This window comes from Lepisma saccharinum, chromosome 1 (assembly GCF_977018435.1).
Source record: "Lepisma saccharinum chromosome 1, izLepSacc3.1, whole genome shotgun sequence".
NCBI classification, from domain to species: domain Eukaryota; kingdom Metazoa; phylum Arthropoda; class Insecta; order Zygentoma; family Lepismatidae; genus Lepisma; species Lepisma saccharinum.
The window spans coordinates 147,321,818-147,334,406 of NC_139229.1; the positions used below are offsets into that span (position 1 = coordinate 147,321,818).

General features: G+C 40.3%; 2 protein-coding genes across 2 annotated transcripts in view; one reads left to right on the forward strand and one right to left on the reverse strand.

The window, feature by feature from the left end:
• Window positions 1-5,220, reverse strand: part of LOC146002317 (uncharacterized) — a 28,976-nt gene extending 23,756 nt beyond the window's left edge. The window contains exon 1 of the mRNA XM_083140031.1: window positions 4,996-5,220. Within this exon, the coding sequence (XP_082996157.1) occupies window positions 4,996-5,064 (69 nt within the window). The 5' untranslated portion in view covers window positions 5,065-5,220. The remainder of the gene's footprint in view (window positions 1-4,995) is intronic.
• A 237-nt stretch (window positions 5,221-5,457) lies between these two features.
• The window catches only part of LOC146002323 (dynein intermediate chain 2, ciliary), a 45,422-nt gene continuing 38,290 nt past the window's right edge, over window positions 5,458-12,589 (forward strand). Inside the window, exons 1-2 of the mRNA XM_083140039.1 lie at window positions 5,458-5,618; window positions 9,913-10,068. Coding sequence (XP_082996165.1) covers window positions 5,586-5,618; window positions 9,913-10,068 — 189 coding nt within the window. The 5' untranslated portion in view covers window positions 5,458-5,585. The remainder of the gene's footprint in view (window positions 5,619-9,912; window positions 10,069-12,589) is intronic.

Genomic DNA, 12,589 nt, shown 5'->3' on the forward strand with positions numbered 1-12,589 from the left:
CCTACATGGCATTATAATAGCTATTTTTCGCGAACCGCTTGCAACGCTCCACTCTCAACACTCATTCTAGCATCTTTTTTCAATGCCTTTCCTGGCGGGATGCCCAGCAGGTTCGGCGTAAAAGACTCTATATTCCTTGCTGTCTTTCTGGAGGGAAAGCTTCGATGTCTACAGCACACACGTAAATGCTCTCTCATACGCCAGCGTACGGAGCAGCAGACGTCTACCGTGATTGGTTCACGTGACCCTTCCTGCCTTCTGAAGCAGATGACAGCGACAGCGGTAGAATTCCTACCTGGTTCTTCGTGTTCATGCAACTCCTGCTATGTGATGCTACAATACACAATATTGACTGAAGTAACTTTACCAAACTCAAATATATCGCTTCTTAATGACCACTGCATTGTATAATTTATCGCACGAACAGCGATGTGCATTAGAAACTAAAAGATCAACACAGTTTTTGTCAAATAAGTTGGTGAAGTCCTCGTGGTAGAAGTTCAGCCTGTGGCTGCTCTACCACTTAACCCACAAAACTATTATTATTATTTCTATTTCAATGTAACTTGAGTTGTACATCCCAAAAAGGAATGGTCGGCACGCTACTGATTCAAGCTTCAAAATGCAGCGGTACCTTGAAATGACTTTAGCTCAGAGACTATTTTCCCTGGAGATATGAACTATATACCGTTGTACGCAGAATGAATCACAGATTCAGACGATATATAATTTATGCACCTGCGGCGTATATATGGAGGGGGAAAGGGGGGAAATCCCCTGAAAATACTTTTTTTTAAAAATGAGGTTTCGCCCCCCCCCCGCCCTCCCCCCGAAAAAAAGGATATGAAAAGTTCAAAATGCACATAGAAATTATCGCTGGCATGTAAGGAACACAAAAATATTTGCATCATTGTCGTATGACCAATGTAACTTGAGTTGTACCCCCAAAAGGAATGGTGGGCACGCCACTGATTCAAGCTTCAAAATACAGCGGTACCTTGAAACGACTATAGCTCAGAAACTAAATGCCCTAGAAATATGAAAGATATACCGTTGTACGCAGAATGAATCACAGATTCAGACGATATATAAGTTATGCACATTCGGCGTACATATGGAGGGGGAAAGGGGGGAAATCCCCTCAAAAATACTTTTCTTAAAAAAATGGCGTATCCCCCCGCCCCCCCCCCCCCATTTTTTTTTTCAAAATGCACAAAATGCAAAATTTATGCAAATTTGACGTATATATGGAGGGGGAAGGGAGAAAACCCCCAAAAATTATTTTTAAAAATTGTTGAAATGTTTGAAATTTATATTTTCCCTTGAAAAGAGAAGTCCCTTTTCCCACCTTTTCACCTCCATTTTCATGAAGAAAAAAAAAGGTGCAAGAAACATTTCTGTTAAATACATGTGTTAGGAACAATATAAAGGAAAAAAATCGAAATTCTAGCCAAAAATAGAAAAGTTATAACGTAAAAACTACGACCTTGACACAGCATCTCGATCGAGATGCTTGGGACCGTGAGGGTTACAGTTGGGTATCTCGTTCGAGACGCTTGGGATCCAAAAGGTTAAAGAGAAATAATTCTACAATGAAAGCAATACATACATACATACATGGAAAATATGGGCTAGACTCTAGTTTACGTCCTTCTTGCCCGTTTACGTCTTTCTTCCGCACTTCTTGTTGCCCGTTTACAAAACTGTGCTAGCAGACAGCTGGCACTCCAGCATCCGTAGGGTAAGTAAGTTTTTGTTTTTACACTTTCTGTCACTAACCATTCACGGGAACGAGGTATGTCTACGAGGTTAGGTTAGGCCTGTTAGGTTAGGTTCCATTAACACTCATTTCACCCCTACATATGTGCTTCATCATCGAAAAATGTCCTCAGTACGTTCAATCACGCATATCCAGACAACATCGGTTTTTCTAGATTTTCTCCTCCAGGAAATTTTTCCTCGCCTTGGGATTTACTTTGTTGAATTCCTTATAAAATAACCTTTCCAACGATATATGACACGCATTCCTTAGGAAAAGGACATAAACTAGAGTCTTACCAAAATATGTCTCATTGTCACCATGTTAAACCATGAGAGCATAGGCCATGTTAAACCCAGCTAACACCAAGGCTCGACAAATCATCCCCCTAGCTAATATTTTCTACTTCAAGCGCGGACTCGAATATAGGGCCACTGGTATCGTAGCGTGATTCACTAAACTCTCTGCCACAATGGTCGACACATTTTGCACCGAGATTCAATATTCTCGACCAAATGTCTCCATACTTGATGATTTCAGTAACTTTTTCGGTACTTTAGTATTATACGGACTACCTCTAATTAGTACGCTATACGTACATAAACTAACCTTCATATGTAATTAGTACGCCATAGGAACCTAACCTAACTAATTAGATATGAAGGTTAGGTTAGGTTGAGTTTTGTTAGGGACGTATAGCGTAATAATTGGAGGTAGGCTAGTCCGTATAATACTAAAGTACCCCTTTTTCACATCGAAATTATCTTCCCATGGCTTCTATGATGATTTTGCAAGTCATTCTAAATCTACAAATCCATTCCTCTTCCTGTAATTCTACGCGTACAAATCATGTAACATACGGTAGCGAATCCGCTCTGGTAACAGTTTTCAAAATGAATAATGGGGACAAGTTACAACGGTAAATTTCTCGTATCGGACAAACAGCTGAAATTTCATACTTCTTTTCATTTCAATATTCGTACTTACGTATTCTGCATTGACAAACATTGCTGAAGGTGACATTTCGCTAATTTCACCGAAAATAGCTATATTTGCGACATATCGAGTAAGTTTTCTTGGTTGCTTCTTCCCTTCCGTAATACGGGAAATGGCCGTCACAGTTTCACCACCGTAGTCCATATGCAATGTTTCAACCCCACCACGCGTAGAAAGTGCAAGATAAGCGAAATTGAGTGATCCGCGATTGGCACAATTGCTCATTATTTCCGGTGAGGAGGAATGTCGGAAATGTGTTCGGGAATGTAGTTTTGATCCATTTTAATGCGAATGCATGTGGTTTTCTACGAAAATCTATTTCCGACGAGCTATTGCTGCTGCTGCTAGAAGCCGATGTTGTCTGAATGTCGGAAACGTGTTCGGGAATGAAGTTTTGATCCATTTTAATGCGAATGCATGTGGTTTTCTATGAAAATCTATTTCCAACGAGCTATTGCTGCTGCCGCTATTTGCTTTCTGCACGAGAGCACAATACACGCTATTGCTGCTGCTGCTAGAAGCCGATGTTGTCCGAATGTCGGAAACGTGTTCGGGAATGAAGTTTTGATCCAGTTTAATGCGAATGCATGTGGTTTTCTACGAAAATCTATTTCCAACGAGCTATTGCTGCTGCCGCTATTTGCTTTCTGCACGAGAGCACAATACACGCTATTGCTGCTGCTGCTAGAAGCCGATGTTGTCCGAATGTCGGAAACGTGTTCGGGAATGAAGTTTTGATCCAGTTTAATGCGAATGCATGTGGTTTTCTACGAAAATCTATTTCCGACGAGCTATTGCTGCTGCCGCTATTTGCTTTCTGCACGAGAGCACAATACACGCTATTGCTGCTGCTAGAAGCCGATGTTGTCCGAATGTAGGAAACGTTTTCGGGAATGAAGTTTTGATCCATTTTAATGGGAATGCATGTGGTTTTCTACGAAAATCTATTTCCGACGAGCTATTGCTGCTGCCGCCATTTGCTTTCTGCACAAGAGCACAATACACGCTATTGCTGCTGCTAGAAGCCGACGTTGTCCGTATATGCTAAATTGGACGAAAGGAGTGCTAATGGAACCTAACCTAACAGGCCTAACCTAACCTAGTAGGCATACCTCGTCCCCGTGATGGTCCGTGGGGCTATCGTGAATTTTTAGGCTAACGTCAATGGTTTTTGGGGCTACCCGTGGATGGTTTGTGGGAAATAAGGAACAACAGTAAGTACTCGTTAATGTAAGAAATATACATTATTTTCGATACAAATTCATTATTTCACCTAAAGAAATGTTCCGCAATGCAGAATGTTACATTAACTACATTAACGAGTACTTACTGTTGTTCCTTATTTCCCACAAACCATGCACGGGTAGCACCAAAAACCATTGACGTTAGCCCAAAAACTCACGATAGCCCCAAGGACCATCACGGGGATGAGGTATGCCTACTATACCGCGTTTGGTAGAACCTGTCCCGCTTCCCGCGCTAGGGAGCGCTCAACAGTTTCCGTGCTGGGGAAAGTCAAAGCCAGGCAGCCAATTAAAATACGCAACGTCGCAACAGCGTCTACGTAAACGCCTCTCTTCTGGCTTTCATTCGCTCCTCGCTGCCCAGCAGACGATTTTTTCCTCGTTTCTCATTGACACCGAAACTGTTGAGCGCTCCCTAGCGCGGGAAGCGGGACAGGTTCTACCAAACGCGGTATAGGTTAGGTTAGGCCTGTTAGGTTCGGTTCCATTAGCACTCCTTTCGTTCAATTTAGCATCAGCGCATCCTGCACACGTCATTTTCAAAACGTTGATCACGTTCAACCGATCATACGTATTTAAACGTGTGACCAGTTACATAAACGTATGTTTGGAAACACTGGCCCGGATTACGTCATCACGCACAGGCTACATCCACCTGGAAGTAAATGGATGCAAGAGCTCTCGTGCAACGGTCACACATTTATATCGAAAAAAAGATGATTAACCGGCAAAATTGAATGAACGATGCGAGAAAACACTTCGCCGAACTTCCACAACTATAAAGAAACTGCATTCGGTAAGTAATTTCTCCTGTAAATTTGACGAAATCCGTTTGTCCGATACGAGAAATTTACCGTTACAACTACTTAATTATTAACGAAAACATGAGCAATAGCTTTCCCATTTTCACAAAAAGACAAGTTATGTACGCATGCACGGAAATAACATAAATCCCAATGAGAATAATGCTTCAATGGGATATTATTCAATGCATACCGCAAATAGTCTTTCGTCTTGCGCTAAATGTTGTTTTAAAGGGTCGCTGTCAATGCCACTATCTTCCATTGTTTATATTCCGAATGCACAGTTCTTAAAGTATAACACATTTGACACAGCAAGGAGTTAATTCTAGTGACATCTTATTAAAACAAAGTCACCACATTCAGCTGCACGTCACATCTGTTATTTTGACATTCCTCAGACACAGTTTCGTAGTCCGAAATTTTGTCACAGAATATTTCCTAGCAGAATCTTCTTCCATAAAAGCAGTCTTCTTTATTTCTTCTTCATATATTTTTTCTCCTATTTCTTGGATTTCACATTCGTTAATATACTGACAGAGTAATTGAGTAATTTCCAAAATTCTTCCTTTTTCAAGCTAAAAAAAATCGACTCTTCTTCCCAGTTAACAGGGGCACACAGGGAAAGAAAAAGATATGGGTTATTCTGTGTGTTGCCATAGCAACCTGTTAAATAGCAAATGTACGAAAATTGAATTAGTTCAATACTAGAAGACTGAAAGTTGTCAGAAATTTCTGAGAAAAGCAATAACTTTTACTTAATATTAGTGCTACATTCAATTGAAAATGCCACCGCCAGCTCCAAAGTTAAAAACGCCTGTGAGTATTTTTCTTGAGATGTATCTTCCTTCTTTAAAACGATAACCCCTCGTAAATTTTACGATTGTACTTTATTTTCTTTGCATCTGCAAAACCGTTCGTGATTTTCGAAACAATTTTTTTCTCATTCGTACATAATTAGTATTGCAAGTCTGAAAATGCATTTTCGTTAGTTTCTCGTATACTTTTATATTTCTATTGCAATTGTTCTTACTTAACACAAGGGCCTCCCCGATGTCGCAGTCGGCCTCCTTGGCATAGTGGTAAGCGCAACGCGCTACGACGCCTAAGGTCCCGAGTTCGAATCCCGGTTTCTCGGGGGATACTTCCGCATAGGCGTATTCCTTTTTGAAAAAAAAATAATAATTTTTAAAAAGATGGCAGAGTGGATCAAGGCTCATAGTGGTTCGGATCCCACATTAAAACTGTAGTTCCAGTCCCAATTAGCCTTACTGTGCATAAAGTGGATTTAAAATACCAACTCAATCAATCAATCAAATTAAGGTGTGTTGCAAAATGATAAGAACGAATCACAAAGTAAGTGTGACACGTTTACTAAGTTACAGGTACAGGCACACGACACATTACAATGTTACTTAATGTACAGGAAGATAAAACGTGTTGACCAGAAGTCATGTGCAGGCAAGGAGAAGGTACATGGACGTCCGCAGGATTTTTTCCAGGGAGGGGCAAGGAAGGTATTTTTTTCCAGAGGGGGGGCCAACATGGCATATTTTCCCCAATAATAGTGTTCATCCCTCAAAAAACATTGCTTAAATTTGATTTTATCATGTTCGTGCAATAATTAACACACATTATTGTGGCTGAAATTAAATTATATGTGTGAAATATGTAATTTTTTGTTGACTTTCGTTTTCCAGGGGGGGCCACGGCCCCCCTTGCCCCCCTTCCGGACGCCCATGAGAAGGTACAAAGCAACGAACCTTAAAAGTGGCCATGTTTACTGTTGCAAAATGATAAGAATGGCATCCCAGAACTTCTTTAATAGCCAATACACGAACCATGGCAGTACACCATTTTGAAGACCCAATCACACATGCTGTCCACCAGCGTTTTCAATAGATTAACATCAAGAGCATCCCATGCAGCAACGACAGCATTCCTCAGGTGATGAACGTTGTTGTAATGTGTTCCATTGGCGTACACTGAACGGCACAGAAGACCCCACAGGTTTTCCATGGGGTTAATGTCAGGGAGAATGGCAGGCCAATCAATGACATGCACATTCCTGTCAAGAAACCAGAAGATAGTCGACTCAGCAGTGTGTAGAGTGGCGTTGTCTTGCTGAAAACACCACTGATGCCATTGGCAAATGGCAATAGATTGTCTGTTAGGACGTTTTGGTATCCGAGTGCATTCATACGGGCTGTGGGAAAGGCGAGATTTGTTTTCCCATGATAACCAAACCCACCCCACACCATTACAGACTGTCCTCCTTGTTATGTCTTGGAGATCATGCCAATAGTATCTCCAGCCATCGGGACCATCCAAATTGAATTTCTTGTCATCATTGAAAATTATCCACCGCCATTCTTCCTTCCACGCCATGTGTATCTTGGCCCAGGAGACGCGACACTCCTTGTGTTGTGCTGCGAGTCGTGGCTGTCGTTTGGCCTTGCGATACTGGAGACGACTGCTGCGTTTCACAGCCTGTGATAGCGTTGAGCAGTCAGCTTCCTTAGGACGTCACGTTCCTGTCGGGGCGTCAATTTCCGTGACCTTCCCGGTACTTTCTTCATTCCGTACCTGTCTCCAAGTTTTAGGAAATTGTTCACCACACAGGCGCTGCGACGAATTCGGCATCCAACTCATTCGAAGACACTCCCTCTTCCTTATATGCCAATATCTGCCCCTTTTCACGTTTCAGCTATCTTGCTCGATGGCCCATTATGCACCTTCATCAATGCTGTCATACTCCTCAACAGGGCATGAATACATCGTGATCTGCACGCTAGCTGCAACAGCACCTTCTGTAGCCACTGGCAGCAACATCTACTGGGGTAACCGCACTCCGTTCTTATCATTTTGCATCGCTCTTTTGACTTCGACCTTGCCTTCTGTTACACATACACGTCTCCCTGAACAGTACCACATTTCTCAAAACATCCTTTCCTCTCTCTGTCACTTTGCATCACTTTCGTTTCCTGTTTCCTTTTCGTTCCCACGATATGTTCAAATTCCATACCGTTGTTATCATTTTGCAACGCACCTTACCTTTAATTGCTTGTCCTTACTTCATCGATAGAATGGACAACTGCTTTCATTTCATGTCATCCTATGGTTACATATATATATATATATATATATATATATATATATATATATATATATATCCTATGGTTGATCATAAGTAGGGTCCGAATAGATATGTACTTTAAATATCTAAAATATGCAAAGAAAGACACCTTACATTTTCAAAATGTTTTCTTTTAGTTACTGCAAAGCCCTACATGCAAACAGATATTTGTTCTTTTTTCAGCTCATATGATTTAACATAATAAATGTAAAAGTTGCAGTTCTGAATTCTTCCACACACTCTTGTTTACACTGCTGTTTTATAAATGAAAGAAAACTTTGCATTCCTTGCAGATCATGATTGCACTTGATTACAGCATGTATCAAATTTTAAATCTTGAAACTCCTTTAGTTTTCAGCAAGATTTTCTTTATATTCAGAAAATAACTCACTCTACTTTATAAGATACAACTTGACAGTATTTCAAGGCAACAGTATCTGACACGTCAAGTTAAAGATCATCTATGGACTGTCCATAGCATTGTCTCTCAAAACCAGTAGTTGTGCAGTCTTCCAACGAGGATGATAGAAGAAGTCTTACCTCCTTGTTTTGTAAACGAAAGTGGAGAATAAACAACAGTGACGGAAGGAAGTTCTTTTATTAATACAATACACCCAATGCACAGTCGTAAAATACAATTTTTGGTTCTAAAATATGCAGGAAGTTTATATAATATGATTCATATATGCATTTGTATATGGGGGGCCTCCCCGATGGTGCAGTGATAGCGTCATTACCTTGTAATCAAGGGGTCCAGAGTTCGATACCCAGTGGAGGCACATAGTGGTTCGGATCCCACTTTAAACTGTAGGTCCACTCCCAATTAGCCTTACTGTACATAAAGTGGACTTAAACCACCCAAATCAATCAATCAATGCATTTGCATATGCAAAATGCATAACCATCCAGATCCTAATCATAAGTATACAAGTGTCACAGGAAATTAAAGCTTCATGTACGCTTCACACATGTGATATGCTATGTTTTATTTTGCATGGCACAGTTTAGCAATACGAACCCATTTTTTTTTAAAAAAAAAAAAATTATTTCCCCCCCAATTCTCTGTATTATCAGCTATAAACTCGCTTCATATAAAAGTAAAAAGATTATCGTATACCATAGGTAACCGAATCATTAGTCCCGTACCGTGGCCATGCGGTCCAAGTCATTGTGCTTTGGACTCTGGCTATGGGACGTGCTCAGGTTCGAGTCTCCTGGGAAAAGCATAACGACTTTTCTCCTGAGATTTTGGCCTGTGTATGGGACCAGTGGCCACTTACCATCGTGAGGAAATTGGGGAGCTACGAATGAGTAGCGTAACCCGGTCACGAAAACCTACAACAATGACTGAGAGTAGGGTCAGGTGGGACTGAGGCTGGCAGTTATTGATTTACTTTATTTTACTTTGCTTCTTGTGCCACTTTTGGCTAATTTACGAAGATGAGGATGAGTGATGATATGATGAAATTGATGAATGGACACACAAACATCCATGCCCAGGCCAGGATTTGAACCTGGGACCCCTGGCATCGTACCATGATGTGCTAACCACTCTGCCACGGTAGCCGGCAAGGCTGGCAGTAGGTAGGCCTGGGCCTTCAATGGGCTGTTGCACTGCAGGTTATTTATTTTTATAACTGAATCATTATAGACAGTTTGGTTCAAGTAAAGGCCTTGGCTTTTCTTTAGAAACTGCTTGTCACTAGAAAAACTGCATGGTATATTTTTAGTATGAATGTAAACTACATTACAGGCAACTGAAATATGTCAATGTGTTGCACATATTTATATGCAAAATTACATAAAATGTTGTAGATAATTGCAAAACAATTTTACAAATGCTCCATAGCAGGCACAACCTTTCTAGCACAAGTGAATGTCTATCTCTCGTTCATGTTACACTTGTGTTAGCCCCTATTATGCATTTGAATTCCCTTCTTTTAAGTTCACAGTGCTTAATGAAATGTCATATTTCAGGGGCGTGCAAAATCTCCCGGACTGAAGTCACCTGGGAAGGGACGTGGCCGCAAACTCAGCCTTGCGGGCAAAGATGAACCAGATGCCTCTTCTGAAATGGATAAATTGAAAGTAGTCTTAGTGAAGCCACCTGATCAAGTTCAACTCACAGATGCGGTAAAGATAGATTTTAAAGTAAAATAAGAGAATTCCTAGTTTTAGACTAATGGTGAAAATAACAGTTATACAATAACCATACTTTCGTTGAGCATCAGCCCTGAGACCAGCATGGGTCCTTGGGGAGTGTGAGGGAATCAATCATTCATGCCAGCTTTCTGCTTAGCTAGAGCATATATTTATGAACACAGCTTGTTCGAGGCAGGCTAATGGTTATGCTAGGGTTACCAGATCGCTGTAAGGGAAATGTAGGACATGCTGTCCCAAAATGTGGGACATTAAGTCAAAATGTAGGACACAAAACATTCTCAATAAATAATACATATTTCTATAGAACACGTTAGAAAGTAGTTGACAAATTACTTTTCAGTTTGAAAAAAATGAATTCTTCATGAATTTTTAAATGCAAAATTTCAAAACTTGTCAACATACTAATCAATGCACCTCTTAATACACAATTTAAGTGGTACTTCTCAGAGAAGACAATTTTTATCAAAATTTCAGGTTTAGTCAAACTATATTTATGTTAGAGTGAACAGTCATACCTGAAATTATAGGGACCAGTACCAAACATTTTACAGACTTTATAATAAAAAAAAATCCCTCGTGAGTCTGTTGTGCTGATAGTAATGCAAGTACTCTCTCAACATATGAATTATGACCTGTAATAGCAAACAAAGGTAACGATTGTATAAGTCGGAGACGGATTTCTTCAAATTTACAGGAGAAAAGACGAGAAAGTACTTACGGAATTGCGTTCTTGAGGACTTTCTGAAGCCGGGGAAATTGTTTTTTCGAATCGTGCAACTTATTTGGCCTGTAAGTAAGGTATTTTTCGTCATTCATGCATCTCCGTTGTACGATAGCTCGTGCCGTCATTACCATCGACTACGTGAATCAAATGTTCTGTGCGTTCGATTATGCAAGCTCCTGTCAGTGTAGCAACCACACGGTAGTTTTACAAGATGACATGTGAGCGGTTTTGTTTTTTTTCCAATTTAAAGTAAGACTCTAGTTTACGTCCTTTTCCTAAGGAATACGTGTCATATATCGTTGGAAAGCTTATTTTATAAGGAATTCAACAACGTAAATCCCAAGGCGAGGAAAAATTTCCTGAAGGAGTAAATCGAGAAAAACCGATGTTGTCCAGATATGCGTAATTGAACGTACTGAGGAATTTTTTAGATGATGAAGCACATATTTAGGGGTGAAATGAGTGCTAATGGAACCTAACCTAACAGGCCTAACCTAACCTCGTAGGCATACCTCGACCCCGTGAATGGATAGTGGGGCTATCATGAACAGAAAGTGTAAAAAGAAAAAGGTACTTACCCAAAGAGATGCCGGGTGCCGCACCACGAACGCAAAGAAGCAATCACCATGAAGATAAGGATGTAAATTAGAGTCTAGCCTCAAGTTTCACTTAAAAACCTTTTGGGAATAGTTTGTGCGGCATTTATCGGTTCATAAGTTTTGGAAACACTGCACATCAGCTGACGATACTGCGTATCAGCTGACGATAGACAACGTGAGTCAAGATTTGCCCGCCGAATCAGCAACGACCAATAAATGATTATAATATTAAAAATAACGCTTTTTTCATGGGAAAAAAAGTGATCCCCAGCTTGAAAAATGTTCCGGTATGCATATGAGGTAAGTAGAAATGATTTTTATTTGAAAATAAACGAGTTTAATGTGTCTCCGGCTTATACAACTGGTACCGTAGTTTTTAGTTCAATAACAGGGTGTCTACCAAAATAACACATCCAGAATTCTTGACTTTTTCTGGACTTTTCTAGACCTTTTTTCTGTTTTTCTTAACATTTATTTATTTGACCCTTACTTAGGTAAAGTTGGAAATTAGTAATTAAGAAAATAAATATTTATATAATGAACACCCCTACCAAAGGGCCAGTTAAGATAATAACTGAAGCTGAATTTAAGAAGAAAATTAGATCTGCTCTCTCATATTAATGCATCCTGAACTGTGTTTGGCAGACAAGCGAGGCTTTGGCGTCTGGAGTCACAGCCAGTATAATCTTATGTGGGGCTTGTGTCAGTTGTCCCTATATGTTTGTGACTGTCCCTTCATCCATCTTATCTTACCACCATTCATCCTCATCTTTGATATTAGCCAAAGGGACAGAAAAAAGTGAAGTAAAATATACTAAATCAAACAATCAGTCATTATGATAGCAAAACTTCTTGACCACAACAATAATTTATTGCCTTTTTATTGACTTCTTGGCCTACTTGGAAACCCTGGGGGGTAAAGGCAGTCAGGGGCGTGATGCTGATCACATCACCCCCACTCACGACCGAATCAAGAAAGTGTGGGGCGTTACCCCCACACCCCCTATACGCCTTCATGGAGTGGTGCTAAGCACAGGGGAGGACTTTACCTTTTTTACCTACTTTACTTTTTCTTGATTGGCAGACACCCTGAATAACTCTGTTCTCTATACCTCTGATTTACAATCAAATTATATTGAATATTGAATAAGAATGGGCAACACCTTGG